The sequence below is a fragment of the Phascolarctos cinereus genome, unplaced genomic scaffold, assembly GCF_003287225.1.
Source record: "Phascolarctos cinereus isolate Bilbo 61053 unplaced genomic scaffold, phaCin_HiC Scaffold_3;HRSCAF=262, whole genome shotgun sequence".
NCBI lineage: Eukaryota > Metazoa > Chordata > Mammalia > Diprotodontia > Phascolarctidae > Phascolarctos > Phascolarctos cinereus.
Genome location: NW_027555736.1, coordinates 141,663,490 through 141,685,825, shown reverse-complemented (window position 1 = coordinate 141,685,825; position 22,336 = coordinate 141,663,490). Strand labels below are relative to the sequence as shown.

General features: G+C 38.3%; 1 protein-coding gene across 1 annotated transcript in view; it reads right to left on the bottom strand.

Moving 5' to 3' along the window:
* The window catches only part of TLN2 (talin 2), a 575,966-nt gene that overhangs the window by 213,213 nt on the left and 340,417 nt on the right, over positions 1-22,336 (bottom strand). The window contains 2 exon segments of the mRNA XM_078151184.1: positions 9,611-9,715; positions 11,066-11,129. Coding sequence (XP_078007310.1) covers positions 9,611-9,715; positions 11,066-11,129 — 169 coding nt within the window.

Genomic DNA, 22,336 nt, shown 5'->3' with positions numbered 1-22,336 from the left:
GTCTAATGAGATTTTCTCAATCCTCATTTTTCTTGAAGTCTCTGCAGCTTTTGATGCTCATCACTCTCTTTTCCTTGATATTCTCTTCCCTAGGTTTTCCTGACAGTGCTCTCTCCTAGTTTCCTGACCTATGAGGCTGCTCCTTCTTAGACTCTTTTGCTGGGTCCTCAATCAGATGACCATTAACCATGTGTGTCTCCTGAAGCTCTGTTCTGAACCCTCTTAGCTTCTCCCTGTATATTATTTTGCTTGTTGATTTCATCAGCCTTCATGGATTCAATTACCATCTCTATGCAGACGTCCTACCCTGCCCTCTCTCGACCTCCAGTCTTAAATATTGAACTGCTTATTAAATATCTCATACCTGAAGTCCAGTAGTCATCTTAAACTCAACATGTTCAAAACTTAACTAATTTTCTTTCTTCTCAAACCCTCCCCCCTTCCTAACTTCCCTAGGGTACCATCATCCCTCCAGGTTCACAACCTAGGATTATCCTCCATTCTTCACTCTTTCTTAAGCCCTACATACAATTAGGTGCCAACTCTTGTTATTTCTACCTTCCTAACATCTTCTGCACATGGCTCCTTTTCTCTTCTGACATTGCCACACGTGCAGGCCCAAATCACTTCAGAAGGAAAGGAAGATATATTCAAGTGTCAGAGCAAAGATTGTTCCAAGAAGACTAAGGAAGATGAGCTGTTTCATAAGGAAGGGAAAGGATGGAAACTGGACCTGTAATTTTATGGATATAGGGAGCTCAAGCATAAGAAAACTCCCTTTACTAATACAGGTCAGCAATTTATAGTTTTGGGTAGTTGCTCAGAGCACAGAGATATTAAATGATTGGCACATGTCATCCAGCTAGTAGGTGTAAGGGGCAGGACTGACAGACAGACAGACAGACAGATAGATCAATAAAAAGCCAGAGAGAGAATGCAACATTTTGTTCAGACTGGGAACCTGTTGGGAAGACAAATGTTTGCAACCTGTAAACAGCTATTTCCTGTTCCCTATCATTAATGACCCCAGCTATAAAAGAGCTGCCAGGTGATATGGTTATCACACATGATGGAGGAGATGTGGCAAACACACTCAGTTCCCTCAGCAGTTGGAATGGGGTGGTTGGCTGAATGTTTGGGTTGTGGTATGAATGCAGAAAGTAAAAAACACATGAGAGACAGCATAAAGAGAAAGGAACACAGACAGACATGGGCAACATCATGGTAAATACCATGTTATATTTGGTGAATACTAAAAAAAAAAAGTACATTGTAGATTTATGTTTTTATATGCTTTCCTCTTTCAATGTATCCTTTACATATATGCAAATGCTAATATTTGTTGATGACTATCAAGGTCACAATTTTTTTTTTTTAAAGATGGAAACCCCCTAACTGGGATGGACCTGATTGTCAATCCTTGGGTCTGGGTCCTAGTGAACATCTCCACAGATGGACTTCAGTACTCTCCAGGTTTCTTTTTCTCACCTACATCTTTGCCACCCTTAAGGAACCTCTACCCTGAGACTGCTCTCCTGAGTCCCCTCCCTGGGACCACCATTTTAGGAAGAACAAGAGACTTGCTTCACCTCATGTATACATGGATATCCTCCAGAATTCTTTCTCTTCACCTGTTTCCTTGCCACCTTCTCCCACTTCCAATTTCTAGCTCCCTTAAATGTGCTATCTTCCCCCATTAGAATGTAAAACTTCTTGAGAAGAGTTATTTGTTTTATTTGCTCGTATTTGTATCTTAGCACAGTGCCTGGAACATAGTAACATACCTGGAACATACCTATGCATAGACAGATGTGATATTTGTCTAAGCCCTTGAAATTTTAGTGAGGAATGGAGAATACAGATACACATGGTACAGTAGGTGAAGAGACTCATGCATTATAGTGTTTGAGGTCTGATTATAGGAGGTTTGAGACTTTACCCATTGTAAAGAACCATGATTAAGTAGTCAGTCAAACATTTATGGCAAACCATATGCCAGGCATTGTGCTAAGCACTGGGAATATAAAAAAGGAAAAAGATAAGTCTCTGCTCTCAAGGTGCCCATAATCTAATGGAGGGGAAGGGGGAAAGAGAAGATAATACCCACCAACTCCCCATAAAGCCATCTATATGGACAGCTAACCTATGCTTTGTACACAGTATATAATCAATAAATTTCCTAAAATAATCATAGTAACTGGGGAGATAAAAGTAATATTAACATGAATAAGCATGGCATGTTGACTATTTTATGATATGAACAAAAGTAGAGAAAAAAACAAAGTAGAGTTAGCAGAGCTGAGAAGAAACATGATATTTTGGTACTGAGAATTTATTTTACTTGAAATTTTAAAGCTGTCCACTGATATATCATAAATAAACAAATATTACTTATTGAAGTAAAAAAAATCACCACTTAATGTGATATTTTCCTGAGGGGCACAATTTTTCTATCTTATAGCTTTCTAAGCTGAGAATGCTGTTTGTTAGCACTTTTTGTGCTAAGAAAAAAAAAACAGAAACAAAGAAGATGCCTGTTGATTGAGGAATGGCTAAAGAAAAATTGTGGTTCATGACTGTAACGGAAAATTATTACTGTGCTGTAATAAACAATGATTATGATGAATCCAGAGGAGCATGGAAAGATTTATATGAACTTATAGACAGTAACCTGGAAGAAATAAATAAATATGTATACACACACATATATAATGGCAACCTTGTAAATGGAAAAAAACGACAAAATAACAAATCAAATGTTGTCAAATTAAAATAACCAAGGTTGGCCTCAAAGAAGAGATATAAGAAGACACCTTCTCCCTTGCAATTCTTGGCAGAGGTGAGGGACTGTGGTGTAGAACACTGCATATCACATCATATTGGTTAGTTTTGTCAAATCTTTTTTTTTTTCCTTTTGGCTCTTTGGGAGAGGTGCAGGAAGGGTACAGTGGGAAAAAAGTGATATAAAACCAAAAAATCAATAAAATTTGTTTTTATAACTAAAAATTTCACTTTTCCTAAAATTATCCAAAAAAAAAATCGCTCCTTCCCATCTAGTAGAAACAATTACAGCAAGAAATATAACCTTCAGGACTTTGAGACATACCACAAATCCTAAAACAATGATAGGAATGTCACAGCTTTTCTCAATCAAGGGACAATATTTCAGCAAGACAGAGTTCAATAAAGTAAGCCAGCGGGTTTGGGAAAGAGAATTCGAAGAAAGAGAGAAAGACAGAATGCATATAATGAAGCAGATATGAGACTAAATGGGTCTTATGGATATCCTAAAGGGTCCAGAATATTGGCAAGGGAAGAACAAGGCCTGAAAAAAATGGGTGGCTCCACAAGGGGGACATTCAACCCAGAGTGGACCCCATTATTCAATCTAATCTGGCTCTAGAAGCAATGGGCAGATGTCACGAGGGAGGTGTGGAGGCTGCAGCCAGTTAATTTGCAAGCACAGCACTAGCACACAGACTGACAGCATCCAGTAAAGGGATGGGAGATAAAATATGGTTTGCAGCTGTTCCTTCCATCCTTCTCTTCCCCCCATCCCCAACCCAAGCCTGCCACCCTCATCTGAAGCTCTACTGTGAGGAGTGCCTATGTGAGAAAAAAGACGAGGAGCACAGAAACGTGATGGATTGCTTTAACACATGTCAAGACCATTCTGGCATACAGAAAGAAGTCACTGTAAATAAGTCAACAGATTAAAATGGATCTCCTATTAGGAACTATCAGCAAAAACTAACTAAATAAATAATTTTTAAAAATATAGATATATAGATATATAGTAAAGAACTCAAAGAATATTTAAAGTAGCAGCTGAGACAATCATTATGAGATAATCCATTTGCAAATCCTCCTCCCAAAACCCAGAACAGCTGAGGAGAGTTAAAATTGTAAACAGTGAATATCTGCATAAGGATTTTTTTCCCCCTTTTTAGGGCAAACATATTTGATGAAACTCAAATATTTGATATACAGCACAGTCAAAACTAAATAAGCAAATTCTACAACCAGCCACCCCACCACCAATATACACAAGTCATATATTGACCTTCCCCTAGGATATTCAGAATAAAGTCACTATATACCACTTCAGAGAATTTTTAAAAAAGAGTTTGTTACTTGAATCTCTCTTTTCTAAGGAAACTTTCTCTAGGTAGACTACTTTCCCTTTGGCTTGCTTTAGGGGTACATTTAGCTAGTTTAACTATATTATGAGCAGGTGCATTTGTGTGTTACACAAAGAAGGTGTAGCATCCCTGAAGCAACACTTTCCCCATCTTTCTCGGCCATCTCTCATATCTCTAGCTAAAATTAGGTCATTTTTCTAGAAAGTCCTGCAATTACTATTCATTCCCTCTGATACTAGCACTGCTGATAACTACCCTCAATTTTTTTTTTTGAAAGGAAAAACAGAAGCATTCTGAAAGTATTGGGAAGTAAGTGTGTGTGTGTGTTGAACATTCCATCAGATCTCTATTGTCAGGCACAGAGAAACTGCATTTAGATTCAGAGGGTTCAAATCCAGCTCCACCAGTGACAGTATAATCTTGGGCAAGTCATTTAATCTCTGGGGGCCTTGGTTCTCTCATCTATAAAATGAGGGTAGTGAATTAGATGGACTCTGAGCTCCTGAGGAAGCTGATGCCATTCAAAGCAGAACAAGTTCCCAGGCAGAGTTTGAAGATGAGCAGATTTAGTGGGGAGTGTGTGGCCTAGAGATAACACTTATTCTTCACCTGGAAAATGAGGGGGCCTGCTAAAATCATCTCTTCAGGACTCTTCTAGTTCTGAAGTGCAACAATCCTGAGAATCTGCGGAAGTGCAACTGGGTTATAAAGGAAACCAATTATACTGAAATAAAGATGGACTTTTTTCCCACTTAGAAATCTATGCATAGACCCTTTGTGGGCCTAGAACTCAGGTTAAGAGCTTCTGCATATGAGAAATGAAAAGCCAGGCCTATTAACTTTATAAATAAAAAGGTTTACAAATGGAAAGTTCTATTTAAGGGGCCTGTCAACTCACTCCATTTATGAATTTTGTTTTTAACATGGCCACAAGTGAAGGAAAGGCAAAAGGCCCTATTTCTTCATCTTGATCAGAGCCAGTGGATAAAAAGCCAGAATAAAGGAGGAGAGTGCCAACTCGAATTCCTACCCATACATCTGAATAATATGCGGCTCCGAGTGACAAAACCAGATATGAAAGGACAACTAGCACTTCTCCCTATGAAGTAAGACTCAATAGGTATGCCTTGCAAAATGATGCAAAAAACATTAATTTGATATAGAACACTGCCAGATTTTATTATATTTGACATTTAAAACAGATGGTAACACCATGAAGGGAAGAAATACTTATGATTATTCAAAAACAAAACATGAGTAACTTCAATAAAACAGTCCAACTAGTCCTTTCAGACAACCCCCCACGAATTTTCAATTCTATGTAATAAGATTAATGCATGCAACATAAACATTTAAATGTTTCAGCTGATTAAAATTTCAGATTTTTTAAAATTTATAGTTTTTAATATATGAAGATAAATATTGGTAAGTTAAATTATTTGGAAACCACTTACTGGTTTTTCTCTTTACTTGCTAAAGCACCCCAGTATCTCCCTTTCATAATTTAATACCTAAATTAAGTTTCAGAATTTAGGACTTGGAAGGACCATTACTTACAGGTTTAGAATTCTGGCTCGCTCAGCTCATTTAAAAAGAACAGAAAAAGCATAGAAAAAGAATCATTTAATAAAAGATTAAAGCTTTAAGTATTCCATTAACATTTTACAAAAGAAAAAATGTAGAATTAATGGAATTCCAATGATTAAAGTCAAATAAAAACATACATAAATATCATTGATAGAGCCTTTTCTTTCAACTCCAAGACTGGGAGAAAAGAAATCCAAGAGTCTTGGGTTCCGTATCTTTCCTTTAAGGCTCTCTCAAAAGCATTTTATTGGCTTGAGCAACCTTCAAGACACTGTTTCAACCCCAAACCTTCACTTCTCACTCCCCTCTCCCCTAGTTCTATCACTGACTCAAGAGACAATGGTCAACGTAATAACTATTCTTTCTATATTTTCTAATCACTATTTGAGACATTATCTGACTGTACTAATTTTTAAAGTTTAGAGTATTGATTGAATTTCCTTTCTGGAAAGAACAGAGTTAAAACTTTCCTCTGATGGTCACTATCTAGGTGACCTTGGGCAAATTACTTAACCTTCTTTGGCCTCAATGTCCTCATCTGTAAAATGACTGCACTGGCTTAATGACCTCAAAGGTCCTTTCCAATTCAATATCTCTGATCCCCTGATACTCCATTTATTACCAGATATATATTACTCTGGTACAGCTATGTGGTGCAGTGGATAAAGCACTAGGCCTGTTGGGTCAGGAGTTCGAATCTAGCCTCAGACACTAGCTGAGTGACCCTGGGCAATAATCTAATGCTGTTTGCCTCAGTTTCCTCCTCTGTAAAATGAGCTGGAGAAGGAATTGGCAAACCAGTCCAATATCTTTGCCAGAAAAATCCCAAATAGGGTCACAAAGAGTTGGACATGACTGAAAAATGACTCAATAACAACATATGTTACTCTGAACCTATTTCTTGTCAGTTTACCACAACAACTAATGATTCTGAAGTATTTTTTATTGAAATGAGCATTACCTTAGGTAAAATGATTTATGTTGTAAAAATTATTTGTGCACAAAACATTAACTGTATATCTAGAAGCCACAAAAGTCCCAAACTTTGCTCCTATGAGTTTCTCTTTATTGATATGGCTGACTGTACAGCATACTAATTTTTTTTTTTAATTTCACGTCATTGTTCTCTCAGCCATCTACAGAGTCATGTGATTTTGGCTGGCCCAAAAAAACAATTATTACAATATTTATTACCCAGAAAGTTTTCTCTCTTCAATTTGATGATAATGGGGGTGAGTGAGATGGTGGTGCTAATAGCTGAAAAATTCAAATAAATACACAAAGCACAATTTTTTTTCATTGAAAAATTAGTTGAATGATAAAAGTGTTGTTTTTTTTTTTATTTTGGCAAAGTATCCAAATGTTGTTTAGCTGAATATCAAACTGTGTGAAAGGTGGTGTGGCACGGTAGATAGAGATGAGAACTGGAGTGAGAAAGAACTGAGTCTGAATTTTGCATCAAAAATTTACTACCTTTGTGACCCTGAGCAAATCATCACAGTCTCAGTTAACTCATTTACAAAACAAAGATAATAATAGTACATAAAGGTTTGTTTTGTGAAGATTATGAGAGATAATAAATGCAAAAGCACTTTGCAAATCTTAAAGTTCTCTATAAATGTGAGCAACTATAATAATAATGACTATTAAAGTAACTAAAAACACTTCCATCAGCACACAAAAAAAATGTAACTATCTTCAATATATCAAAATTGATCCTCACATAATTACATAGATTTTCCAAAGGGGAAGCAAGTTAAGAAGTACAATTATAGCCCCCAATACCCCCGATTGGTTGCTTCACTCCTATGGGATGCTTTAGTTGTGGGTAGGCAAAACTGTTTGCAACACCTTTCTCTGTTCTTGAAAGACCAGTTTCTGGTCAGCTGGTTTTGATTCTGTTGGGAGGAAACTGAATCCTGGGGTATACTGCCAAATTATGTGCTTTATACACAGGCAGAACGACTGAGCTTTAGGAATTTAACATTACATTAAGACTTCTGGGATGCATTTCCCTGGGCAGGAGTAAGATGGAGAAAAAAGGAAAAAATCTAATGTGCAGGGAGGCCACGTAGAAATCATTTTGAAATAAATTGGTGAGGAGAGCCTTGAAGTGCAGAGGTTCTACACATGGATAGAACGAAAGGGGAATGTAGCTAGCATGATAATGGATCGTTCAATCAGGACTGGATCAACTAAAATAGAAAGCAACGGTACCATCCTGGGGGACAGGCACATGGCCTACATCCGTGAGGACAAGCCCTCTACCAGAGCAGGTGAGTTCTCTGCAACCCGGGACTTGGAGGGCTGCTCAGAGCAGTCAGTGAAGCTGTGGGCTGCATACTGACTTAGAAAACCACAGAGTAACATTATCTATATTGTATTGTATTTTTATTTTATTTAAAAAAAACCTACCCAATTATATTTTAATTTGGTTTCTGCAGGGACTTGCAGCAAGAGAGTTTGATACCTCTGGCCTAGAGGACTGACAGTCTTAGAACCAGTCACAAAACTAGGATGTGTCAGAATTGGAACTTGAACCCAGATCTCTTCTTCAGAGGCCCGCTCTCTATTCACCACGTACTCTGTCTACTTTCCTGAAGCAGGTAGGTGACGCATAGAACAGAACACTGGGTCTGGAGTTGGGAATACTTGAGTTCAAATCCAGCCACAGACGTTTACTAGCTGTGTGACTCTGGGCAAGTCACTTAACCTCTGCATGCCTCAATTTCCTTAATTTTAAAATGGGTTTAATATCAGAACCTACCTTGCAGAGTTGTTGTGAAGATCAAATAAGATAATAACTATAAAGTGTTTAGCACATCACAGTACTATATAAATGCTTGTTCTCTTCTTTAGCCCTTCCCCCTATGCCATGGCTATTTCACATGATCTCTTTTTCATGCTAACAGAATCAGAAGATGAGAGTGTCCAAGTCCTTTATTTGAGAAAGGCAGTGACTTGCCAGGGCTTCCTGACTCGAAGGTGAGGTCTCTAGATTCACAACACCAGCACTGCCTCTCTGGTACCATGCCATCAAACTGAATTGAAAGCATGTACCCCTAGCCTGAAAGCAGCAACCCCCCCCATTTTTTGGGGGGGAGGGGGCTTTTCTCTCTGTCTCCATCCTTTTCCCCAGTGCTTGGTAAACAGCAGGTACTTAATGAAAGCTTATTGACTCAACATCCTATAAACAATTTCTACACTATAAAAAAAACCCAGAAAGTGACATATATTTGCCAATTTCAATCATGATACTTAGCAGGTTTTGCTTAACTGTCTTAGGGGAATAGATTCTTTAGGGTAAGGTAATATGGTCCAAAACAAAACAAAACAAACATACCCATTAAAAAGGGTTAAAAACAAAATAAACCAAAACAACCTATATAAAATTATTCGTAGGATTTTGAGCTGGAAGAGACCCCAGAGATCGAGTCTAGCCTCTCAGTTTACCAATGGAAAAACTGAGGTCTGTAGAGGTTAAGGGACAATTGCTGAGTCACAAAATTATTAAGGAACTACTGGGATCTGGAGCCAGACCAGCAAGTTCCATATCCACTGGTGTTTCCACACCACCACACTCTGCTTCTGCTCGCCGTGCTACGTGAGTCACAGATTAAAACAGATGTTAATTGCCTCAGTCTCAGACAAACAACGCTCATGAGATCAGACGAAGAGATCCCATTGCCAAAATTCAAACCCAAACTCCCTGACTTGTACAGTACTGTTCTTCAAATATATCTCACTGCCTCGCACATATCTGAAGAGTCCCGGTCAACCCATGAGATGAGTAAAATGTACAGCTGTCAGCACACATTTCAAAAGAACACAAGAGACAAAGTGTGGGCAGAACGGAACAGCTTGACAAACACACAGCTCACCTTCACGAGGAAAAAGGAGACACCGTATGTCCGGAGAGAACGCGCGAGTTTGACGTATTTCACCTTGGCTTCTATTTCTGACATCTCACCACAGTTCTTGTGCTCCTGCAAGAGTACAAGATCCCGGGGGAAAGTTACTGCATTCTACCATTAGGTAATCACTTGAGCAATCTCTATGGCACATTAGGAAAATGTACACATGAGATCCAATTCAGGGCAATTTCATCAAGAAAACAGAGGGGCTACGAGGACAGAGGACATGGATATTTCTACACTGAATTTCTCACTGGGACAGTTTGCTCCTCCTCAGACAGCATGGCATTCTCTGCTTCTGGGGGCTCATTACTGGTGCCATACTTAGTATGGACACCCAAATGGCTTTTGCCTTACTGAAGCTTAGAACTGCTCAACTCAAGTGATCCACCAGCCTTAGCCTCCCCAGCAGGTGGATCTACAGGCACGCACCAACTGCGCCAGGCCTTAAGGTACAAGAATGACTGAAATAAAAATGGTTGGCGTTGAGCATGGAGTTATATTTTTAAGAAACCTGGCACCAACAGGAGGTGTGAAAATGGTATGTTTCCTGACATTTTACATGCTTGGAATCCAAAACTAAAAACGATATCTAGATAGGACTCTTGGAATGAACATTTCAAAGCAAAGGTAATTCTTAAGCTCCCAACAGTCCCCTTTGAAGAGATTCATTTGTGGAACCTAGGAAATGAATTAAACTTTGACTTTTAAAATACACCTCTAGAATAGGGGCTAGTGATAGGAAATTGACCTGTGACATCACCGATGGATATAGGGAACACTCAGGTCAGAATATGCCTCTACCAATATAGGCCAGTATCTTCGCTGCAACTTAGAGGCTTAGTGAGCTGACTACTATGAACAGAAGTTAAGTGACTTGCTGAGGGTCATGCAGCCATTATGTGTCAAAGGCAGGTCTTTATGGCTTCAACTGGCTCCCTATAAACTATGACATGATCATTCTCCAAAATAAGGCTCCTGAATAGGGTGTCAGCCAAAAGCAAATCAGTATGAAGAAGTGACAGAAAAAATATCTTCTGCTGCACTGTGACTGCATGGTATCTGCTGGCTACTACTGAGAAGCTGTCTAAAAATTAGGTATGAGTATATTTGTCTGAGACTGAGGAACCTTCAATTAAAATCTACAGATTAGGAAAATATATACAGTATATCTAAAAAAGAACTGACAGCTTCTTTACTCTTGAGTTATTGATAATTAATGACATAAATTAGTTTCTTTTCTTTTGAGTGAATGATAATGACATAAATTAGCTTCTTTACTTTTCAGTTAATGGTAATTTATGACATAAATGGAGGGGATGCATAGAGTACAAAGTCAGGATGATGACAAAACCCTCTCAAATAAGAAAAACAGAGAAAGGTATTTAGAGTAGAATATTAAGATAACTACATTTTCAGTACCTGAAATATTCTCTTTTCAGCTCCTCTTTGTTTAATGTATTCTTTGGGAAGAAATTCCTTTAGACTGAGGGAGAGAAAAAGGTAAATCATTTAATATGTTGTGATGAAGACAATAAAAGAGAAAAGGAACCATTCATAAAATTTCGAAGTCAAGGCCCTACCCCAATTCCATGTGTTCTCAAACAGTCTTGGTTCAATTCAATTTAAAAAACAAACAAATGTTAATTAATTAATTAAGCATGTACTGTGTGCCAGGGAATGTACCAGGTAATTGGTATGCAAAGTTGAAAACAATTCATATTTCAAAGAGCTTATATAAAAAAGGATGGAGAAGTGGGGAGAAGATAAGATAAGACATACACACAAGTAAATAGGATACAAGTTAGAATGGAAAAATAACAGAAACAAATGGTCTAAGAAAGTCTGAAGAGAGATGAATTTTAGCAGGGCACAGGAACGGGCAGGGGTGGAGTTGGGGGAGTCAAGAAAGGCTTCATGGAAGAGGGGCCGACGAACTCGTCCTTCAAGGAAAACAAGGATTTCAACAGGTGAAATAAGCAAATAGATATGGTCAGATCTCTGAACTAGGAAGGCTATGTTAAATACCTACATAAAAGATGGATTAGAGAAAACAGAGTAGAGGGAGGGAGGCCTGTTAGGAGGCTTTTACATAATATTCTACACAACATTTAATGAGTTTGGTGATGTGAGTGGAGAGGACGGAAAGAATATAAATAAAACTGTGATTCATTTAATAGTCAGCCACAGCATATAATGCCCTCGAACTAAGTCACAAATTCAAAAAAGACAAAACTAAAACAAAACAAAAAAAACTACCTGAAAGTCAGACCACACTCAACATCAACAACAAAAAAACAAATAAACAAAAAACTTCTTGAATCCATTAAGACAAATATAAATGCTTCCTTACACTTCACTCCTTTTTGTAGACAAGAGGTAAATAAATTGGTTCTTTCCTGGGGCTTTCAGACTTCCCACTTGCAAGCAACACAGCACTCCAACCACATGAAAAAAATATCAAATTCGAACCAAAGATGAACCCTAGGAAAGCCTAAAAAGCCTAAACTTACAGAAGAGCCACACTTCAGAAGTGTTTGCTATGCTTTGGTGACATAACAAGTTACATTCCTAGAGGGCATTAAGGTTTACAAAGAACACTTCACTGGGGAAAGTTGTTCAGCGTTTGAAACCAAATGTGAATCAATGCTCTGAATAGCGCTTCTGACTTTTGAGAAAAGAGATCTGGCAAAGTTTACTGTTATTATTCCCATTTATAGATAGGGGAAATGAGGCTTCAGTTAAGTTCTCCCTATGCACATAGCCTCTAACTTAGTTCAGGCCCTCATCATCTCTTATGAGGATGACTGCAATAGTCTCCTAAGTCACACGTATTTTCACTTTCCATCCATCTTCCACATAGCTGCCATATTGATATTCTCGAACTACACATCACTATCTCTGTTCATAGATGTTCAATACCTCATAGGATAAAATTCACAATCGTTAGCCTGGCATTAAAAACCTACCTACCTTTCCAATCGTTTCCCATTATTTTTCATTCCAGTCAAACTAGCTTCTAACTATTTCTTGTACTATTCCTTCCATTCTATCTCCTACTACCCCTTAGGTTTTGCACAATTGTTCTCCAAAGTTTGAAATGCACTCTCTCCTCCCTCCACATTAGAATTCATAGCTTCCTTCCATTTCCTCTTCTCTCCCACCAAGCCTCCCCCATTATTACTCCTCATTTTCTCTTGGAATTATTTTGTATTGCTTTATCTAGCCTTTGCATTTACTTGTGACCTTGCTGTGTCCTCCCCATATAGGCTCCTTGAAAGAATAAACTTGTGTTTTTGTGCTTGTACACCCCAACCCTGACACAGTGCTTTACATAATAGCTACTGAATGCTTACTGAATGGAACTCAATACAGTCTGACACTGGATCTCTCATAAGCTCTCATTCCAGACAGTACACTTCCATTGTTTAATTCAGGCTTAGGGCACAAGTTTTCTGATGATCCTAACTGCTCATTTTTGGGCCCTGAGATGGCTTCTCTTATCCTTTTCATCCTTAAATATTGGTTTTTCCCCCTCTCATCCTCCAAGGCCTTTTCTTGGTCTTCTATTAGTCTCCTCTATAACTTCTCTCTTTTGGAAATCACAGTCATTCTGAAGACTTCATCTGTTGTTCTGTCTACATAGCTAACTGCCAATTTTATCCCCAACTCTGATCTGTACTCCTAGTTACAAACTCACAATTCCAATTTCCTTGCGGACAATGGATAAAACCACCTGAGTGTCCCACAGGCAACTCAAACCCAAGATGACAAAGAGGTAACTTCTGATTTTTCTCCCTAAAGCTGTTTCTCCTTCTAACCTCCCTATTTCTGCTGATGATTTCACCATGCAGGTAGTATCTTCTATCATTCATAGGTGACACCTTTGACTCATTCCTCTCAATCATTTACCACATCCAAGTTAAAAAGAAGTAAAACAAGGCAAGTCCTGTTGAGTCTCTATCTCTAATATCTATGACATCCTTCCTGCTTCCCCTGCTACCACTCTAACATGTGCCCTTTTTTTTTTGGGGGGGGGAGGTGCTGGGCAATGGGGTTAAGTAACTTGCCCAGGGTCACACAGCTAGTAAGTGTCAAGCGTCTGAGGCCAGATTTTGAACTCAGGTCCTTCTGACTCCAGGGCTGGTGATCTATCCACTGCGCCACTTAGCTGCCCCATCGCTGGCCCTTCTTGCAATAAGCTTAAATTATTAGAATAGCCTATTAAGTGGTATTATCGTTGTATTTTGTAGCAGCTTTATTTGGGAAGTGTCTACTATGTCAAAACAAAATGTTTTTAATAAGTGAACTTACCCTGTAGTATCATGTGTTATAATTGTGTTAGTGGCTTATTTCCCTAATGGATGGTAAGATCTATGCTAATAGGAACGGAGTCTTAACAATTTTTTAATATATGCTCCCAATGCCTAATACAGGGCTGAGCATAAAACAGAAGTTTGTTCAATGAATGAGTAAATAAAATAGCCCCAAGTGTTTTTAAGGAATATGTTACTGATGCTTTAAATTATAGGTTCATTGATTTAGTGCTGGAAGGGACCTTAAAAGGTCATCTACACCAGCACTTCTTAAGCTATGGGTCGTGTAACTGAATGTGGGGGTCACGAAAAATCTGGGAACAGTAAAAGGTTTCTGCATACCTATCTTATTGATTTATTTACTTGTTTACTTATTTACTTACTTATTTGTTTGTTTGTTTGTTTATTGGCAATGGGATTAAGTGACTTGTCCAGGGTCGCACAGCTAGTAAGTGTTATGTGTCTGAGGCCGCATTTGAACTCAGTCCTCCTAAATCCAGGGCTGGTACACTATCCACTGAACCACCTAGCTGCCCCTGTATACCTACTTTATATACCTATAAACCCAGTGTCTCATAAAAATTTCTCAGGAAAAAAGGGGTTGCAAGTGAAACAAGTTTAAAAAGCCCTGATCTAAACCAACCTGCTAATTCCACAATGGAAAGAACTGAGTCCCAGAGAGCCACTGGGGTCTTCATCAGTCCACTGTCCACAAGCAGCCAAGTTTAGTTGATTAGAACCTAAAGTTGACAACCTAAAGCATGCCACTTCCCTGCTCAAGTATACAATTGGAAACGTGATGTAAAAGTAAAAGACAACAATAAACTTGTTTAAAAATTTAATAGGCCTGGCTTTTAGACAGGGGCAGACTCTGACCTTAATTTCACAAGTCAGCCCCAGTATAAATCATTGACAAGAAGGTGAGACATATTTTTAGAAATCTCCCCTCCCAATCCTACTGATGCTTCTAGCACCAAAGCTTGTTCAGACTGGAATATAGGAGGTGGACAGAAATGATACCAAATGGCTAAACAAACCTATTAGTGCCAAAATGCCCAGCTCCCTATCAAATCTTTCATTACACTGACAGAATATTTCCTAAAACTTGCAAAGTGGATGTCATATGCCTGATGTTTTAACACATAGCTCTCTATGTGCTCATTCAAAGATAATACTGCATATTTCTTTTATTTTCCTTGGGAAGTCAGAAATTGTAATCTGGGTCTTTTTCATAAAGGCACACCAACAATAGGCCATAAAAATCAGACCACCTACCATTATTCTTCTGCCAGCTAGCATTGTAGTAGTTCCAGCCTGGTTTCCAAAGGCATATTAGAGGCTGGGACTCATATCCAGCTGAAATCCATCAGCCAAAATGACAAGCTTCATCCTAAAAAGTGGGTTAGATTGCCAAATCCAAATGGATAATTTTCTCCTAAGTAGGACACCTATTTGTGAAGAGCATACCGTCCACTATCTCCTCCTGTATTCTTTCAACAAAATGGAAACCAAACATCTCATAACATCACAGATTAGGAGCTGGCAGGGACCTCAAGGGCTTTCCATCTTAACCCTCTCGTTTTACAAATGAGGAAACTGAGGTGGAAGTTACTTTCCTAAGATCACACAGGTAATAAAGCATCAGAGGTGGGATCTGAATGCAGTAGGGGCGCCTCTGACTCCTAAGCAAATCCTCCTTCCAGTTCACTATCTTGTCTCCAAGATACCCACACAGATACTCATTAAAGGACCCCAAAGTCTGGGTCAGTGAGGCCAAGCCATGCATTCATACCTCTCCTAATGTTTCCCTTGCTCTATTCTCATTTACAAACTCCATGCTACCTGAAAAATATCCTAGCCAAGTCCTTAAGGCTACACCAGCAACCTTTCCTCAGTATGGTCCTGATAAACACTTTGACAGCTTAAGCCCTGGGAGGAAGTCTGTTCCTGAGCTATTTCCACAACCCCAGTGCAACAGAAGGATTGTAAGGGAATGGTTCCCACCCAGAAGGTGGTGTCACTGTGCTCCCTCGGCCTCCACCCTGGGACACATATCTCACTTTAGTCTCTACTGATACGTTGTGGCAAGAGGTTATATCATAGGAGATGGCACAGTAAAAGGTCATTACTCACCAGAGACCTGGGTTCCAATCCCATTGCCTATCTTTATTAACTGTGGGACCATGGGCCAAGCCATGATACTTCTCAAAGTCATCTGTATTTACAAGTACCCTGCTCACAGGCTTGTTGTTAAGATCAAACGAGGCAAATCTACAGTTATCCCTTTCATATTACAACTTTCCCCAATACAGTTTTGATATATAGCAGGCCGGCATAAGAAATTAAATGGGAATTTTGGGGGAGTTTTGCAGAAACTGTAGATGATTCACAAAGACCAGCAGACAACACAGAAAAAGTTTAGAAACTCAGAAGTGCATAAAATATATGTATAGTATTGTACAATATAAACATACTTTATCCTTGAATACCATAATAATTCAGATTTCTTTTCTGGTACAAAGGGAGGACCAAAAAGTTTTATGTGGATTTTCCAGATCATGGGGGCACCACACCCCTTAAACCCCCACGATGTGGAAGGGATAACTGTAAAGTGTTTAGCTGTGGTTCTTAAGTTAAAAACTGGCAATTAATAAAGATACAAGAATTTATATATTCAAATAACCATTATCTTTCAAAATGCTTACCCCAGAAGAATACGTAACATCCAAAGGGATGCTGCCCTTTAAAGTAATCACTTTTGGAATTTGTACATTAACTTAAATAATATTACCACTGCTGCACATATTGAATGTAACTCTTTATGGGAACTGACTTTGGAGTCAGTTTATTAGCCACATAAGAAAATGAATAGAATTATGCTTTTCCCTAATCTCTTCCCCTCCCTGTTCCCCAGCCAGAGGCGACCACTCCTGTCCTATAAATCTCATGCCTCTCTATTTGGCTTCTGCCTTATAAGATATCACATTAAAACTTGGATTGTGTGTGTGTGTGTGTGTGTGTGTGTGTGTGTGTGTGTGTGCGCGCGTGCGTGCGCACACAGGTAGAACAATACATACACACATAAATATATGTATGTATTTATGTATATGGGTATGTATATATGTGTGTGTGTGCACACCATCACTGAGACTTGTGCCAGATGTCCTCTATTTATAGTACGCTCCCTCTGGTCACCTCTTTGTCTTAGAATCTCTGGCTTCCTTCAAGACTCGTCTAAAATGCCTTTCCCAATACACTTAATCTGTTAATGACAACTTCTGTAAAGTTATTATTCATCTACACAATGTATCTTTTAAGCTACATACCTATTTATGTACATGTTGTCCCACTCCACCGATTACACAATGTAAATTCGTTGAGAGCTGGGATGATTTTTGCTCTGTGTGTGTGTGTGTGTATCCTCAACGCTCAGCACAGTGCCTTATAAGCACAGAGGCATATGCCTACAAAAGCAATCTATGCAATGCATGATAGGAAAATGAAGAATATTTTGCATGTGGATGGATGTACTGGTTGTACTGGAGTATCCATGTACTCGCTTCCTAATATCAAGATGGGAAAGAAAAGAAGGGTCGTACTGGATTACAAGAAATGACAGAAGGGAAAATGACAATTGGTAGTGATGGGTACACATGGTAAGGTATTGTTACAGCCACAATAAAGTATAGGACAGGAATAAAGAATAAAATGGAGGCCTTCCAAAAAGTTTGTTGGGTCCCTAGATTTTGAATTTATGCCTCTACTTCAAAATTAATACACTTTGCATTAAAGCCAGGTGGAGACCTTCAAGCAGGAGGCCTAATAATGGACTCTATGTTTCTTGAGGGCTGGGAAAAAATCTTATTTAAACTTTATATCCATCCCAGTGATGAGTACAGAACTCAACACATAGCAGGTTCTTAATAAATTAGCTTGTTGAAGTGGAATGAATTTATACATGTTTCCAAGGCCACTGGGGCTTGCCCTATGGTTTAAATGAACATGAATATTGCACACAGATCATATTTGGCACAATTTAGCACCGAATCTCAACTTTGGCTTCTGAATGACAATAAATGGCAAAATCTGAACCTTACATTGGTCAGAGAGGCTCAGAGCTAATTGCTATCAGGGAGGAGATACAGGAAACATGGTAATATGGAAGAATACTCTTAGAGTTCTCAGACAAGAGATTCTATTAAGAGAGCTTTACAGGAAACATGGTAATATGGAAGAATACTCTTAGAGTTCTCAGACAAGAGATTCTATTAAGAGAGCTTTACACTACCTCACTGCCATCAATAAATAATAACTGATAAAATGAGAATGCTTGGAGTAAATCTAGGGGTTAAAGAATGAGGGGTGGTGAAGGATAAAGAAAGAGGAGGAAGAGGTTATATTAGTCCAGAATCAAAAAAAATGAATGAAATGATCTTCAGAAAAGTGGCTGTTGTCCTCCCTCACCCTATCCCCATATTCCATGTTGTCTAAGCTTCTATAAGTACCTCTGACTAAAGCCCACTCCTCCAAAAAGAAAAAAAAATCCTTTATTGTATACTCCAAAATAAAGCAATGGCCTCTAAATTATTCAAACAAAACCTCAAAGAGGAAAACTCCCAAGAGCTTAGCAGGAGAAAATATACAATTGAGCAGATGCCAAGGCTAAAACTGATTTAAGACCTCTTATGTTGTCAAGAGCTTTGCTCAGTCAACAACACACTGGCTCAGAGTTCGCGGTGAAAAGTTTCAAGTTCTGCCACTACCAGACATTCAGAAAGTAGATTATTTTGTCTTACAGGAAAATCACTATCAAAGCATGTTTAGACACCACAGGATGAATATGTAAACTCTAAAAGAAATTTCTTCTCCCATCCCACATTTCCAGCCAGACAAAAATCTCTACACGATCAAACAAAAACCACTGTGGTCACACAAGAAGGGCAAACCACACTGATCAGCAGATTCTGTCAATTTTTACTCTATATTTCCTGCATTTGTTTCTTCTTTTCCATTTCCATTGCTATCACCCCAGTCTAGGCTCTAACTACTTCTTGCCTTAACAATCACAACAGACTGCTAAAATGGTTTCTCCTAACTTTATATTATTTATCTGTTGTTATTTTGTTTTTTGGAAGCAATCAGGGTTAAGTGACTTGCCCAGAGTCACACAGCTAGTAAGTGTCTGAGGCCAGATTTGAACTCAGGACCTCCTGAATCTTGGGCTGGTGCTCTACCTACTGTGCCACCTGCCTCTAACTTCATATCCTCCTGATATTAATCTATCTTGCATACTACCAATGCATTAATTAATGAAAAATCCACACTTTTGAGTGTTACTTCCTATTCAAAAATATAATTCAATGAAAATATTACCATATGCAAGGGAATAAATTTGTCAGTACAGATGCAAATATAGAAAAGGATACAGAACCTGCCCTCAAGCAGCTTCAAATCTAATAACAGGAGATAGGACAAATACACAAAAATTAGTATAAAGTAAGACTGAATTTGATAGGAGTAAAGAAGTCTAGAAAAAAGTGCTTACATCTTGGGGGGATGGAAGAAAATTCTTGAGTTTTCATGGAGAAGTTGGCACCTGAGTTGAACTGTAAAGGAAGAAAAGGATTTCAAGGACATAATGTATTATAGGCATGGGGTAGAACACGTATAACAATGCAGGCGGGCAAGTGCACGTTGAGACTACTAGTACAGACTGCCTGAAATACAGAGTGCATAGAAGGGGAGTTTTGTGACAACATGGTTGAAAACACTGGCAAGAAAGATTATGAAGGGCATTATCTGTCAGGCTATAAAGTTTGTATTTTATTCTAAATGTATTAATATTCTGTAAGCAATAAGTAATACCTCTAATATTCTATAAGTGATTCTATGAGTGTTCTATAAGCAACGGGAACATTAAATGTTTAAGTAGGGGGATAGTCTGGCCAGATCTCTGCATCAGAAAAATTATTTTGGTAGTTGTATGGAAAAATGAATTGGAAAACAGAAAGTCTAAAGGAAGAGAAACAATTTAGGAGATGACAGCTAATGAGATGTTCAGGTCTAAATCTAGGTGGTGTAACTGTATACAGAGAGGAAAGGATGGAGAGGAGAGAGGTGGAATTTGAACCGGGAGCACTTGGCAAATGATTAGATAAGGATGTACGTGGGTGGTACTGGGGCAGACAAGGGAGTGCCGTGACACCAAGAAAATCACATTCTAGAACCAAGATGGGAAAGGAAATAGAGGTGTCACACTAGAGTGGCGAAAAATGAAAGCAAAGGGATGATAGCAAGATACGATAGAGTCAAACAGGAGAAGGTTTTAAATGCCAGACAAAGGAATCTGTATTTCATGACAGTGCCCAGCACATAGTAGGTGCTTTTGACTGACTGACTACAAAAAAAAATATTAATACAGGAGAATTTACCTAAGGTACTAAGCAAAGCTACAAGTTATAGGGCACTATGAATGAAAGGCTAAGTAACACTCGGTAGATGATGACTGAACTTTTACTAGAGACAAAATGCCTTCAGTATGAGCAGAAAACAGCTGTTGATCAGAGAATAATTTTTCAACTAAAATCAATTTTCAAACAGTAGTAGCTAGCCAGTACCATAGGCATTTGTTACACATTGCTAGTTGAGATGTATACCTACAAAGTACAGATCTCTATCAAAATATGCCTGACAAGCTGATTCTGGTGACTGTGATATACCAAGTTATGTCTCACACAGAGCTTTCTTCAGAGAGTACATACACAGGTCTGTGAGCATACAGTATATAAACATGCATATAAACATACACGTGATGTTTAGGGCATAATTCTGGAATTTATGCTAGTAAAAAGGATTCACTGAATTACTAGACTACTTCCTTGAAGACCACAATACACTATAAAGGAGAAAGCAGGAAACATGTAGCTTCACAGTTTTAATTTAATTAAAACACTGAGCACATTCACTGGAATTACCACCTGTATGGTATATACAAGGAAAAGACACAATCCAATATCAACATTAAATGAAAATGCCTCATTACCTATGCTGGATTTTGTCTAAATTAAAAAGCAAATCAAATTCCTCAGGGAAAAAAACACACAAGGCAACAATAAGCTTGTTTTAATTTGGAATCTGAGCTGAAGTACATAATCTACCAGAGGCATAATCTGTTATATCTTAGAAGATTTGAAAAACACAATTTCAGAATGTTTGCCAGCTCTGATTTTCAAAAGAAGGGATGTTATCATTGTAGTCAGGGAAGATGTCATTCTAGAAAACTCCTCTCCTCAAACTGCCTAGCATTGCCAAAGAAAGTTAGGAAATCAGGCTGACTAGGCCAGCAATATAGTTACATTCTACCTAAGCTCAAGTGTCCCACCCTGCTTCTTGGCACAGCTGTTATTTATTTTTGATTACTGCATTCCCATCATGCTTATTCTAAACTTTTCCCATTCTCCTTCAACCCCCAAATGTACTTTCATGCCCTTTTCTGATGCTTTTATAGAGTATACTGAGATAATCCACACTAATTCAATACAAGTAGCTTTAATTTCCCTCCTCAGAACACCAATCATATCAGAGATGATGGCTTATTCATCTTTGCTTCCCTTAGTGCCTAAACAGTATTTTGGAATTAGAAGGCATTCAATAATTAGTTAGAAATAAACAGATTACAACCATACTTATACCTATTAATACTAAGTGACTGGCTGATAATTAAATTGCATTCCATACTTGGGGCAAATAGCAAGTAGGTAATTTTAAAATCAGATTTTTGTTCTGGAAGACCAGTAATAAAAGAACTCTTCCACGAAGACTGTCTTGAGGAAGATGGCAGTGTTATGGTCTCCAGGAGACCATATAGGAATTCAAAAGTCACAGGTTCCAGCATTAAGGGGTAAAGGAAGAATTCAATCAAAGTGCTCTTTTCGGACAAAGAATTCTCTAACAGAGTGAAGATGAGTTTGCCTCTTCATCAGTTTACCTATCTCTTACATGCTATGATAATAGTTTATTATCATAAGGTTTAACAGCTCTTGTCTCCTGGTAGAGGGGTATAAATACAGTATTATAATCAATATATTTGGTAAAAAATGAGTGAGAAGGATTTAACTTGGGACTCCCTTCTGAAGCCCATGGGAACCAAATAGGGCTTACAGCTGTGAGTAGTTAAAAACAGAGAAGTCATTCTATTTAAAGTGCTGTTTTTAAAGTCATCTCCTTTCTTATATAGTTCATCATTGAAGATACTCAACAGCATAATTAAGTTACTCTTGTACAAACAGTAAAGTGGTCTTCACACAGTTTCAGTGTGAAGAAAACTCTATTAGCCAGGTTAATAAGCACTCCTGATTACTTGGATACTTGATTATTT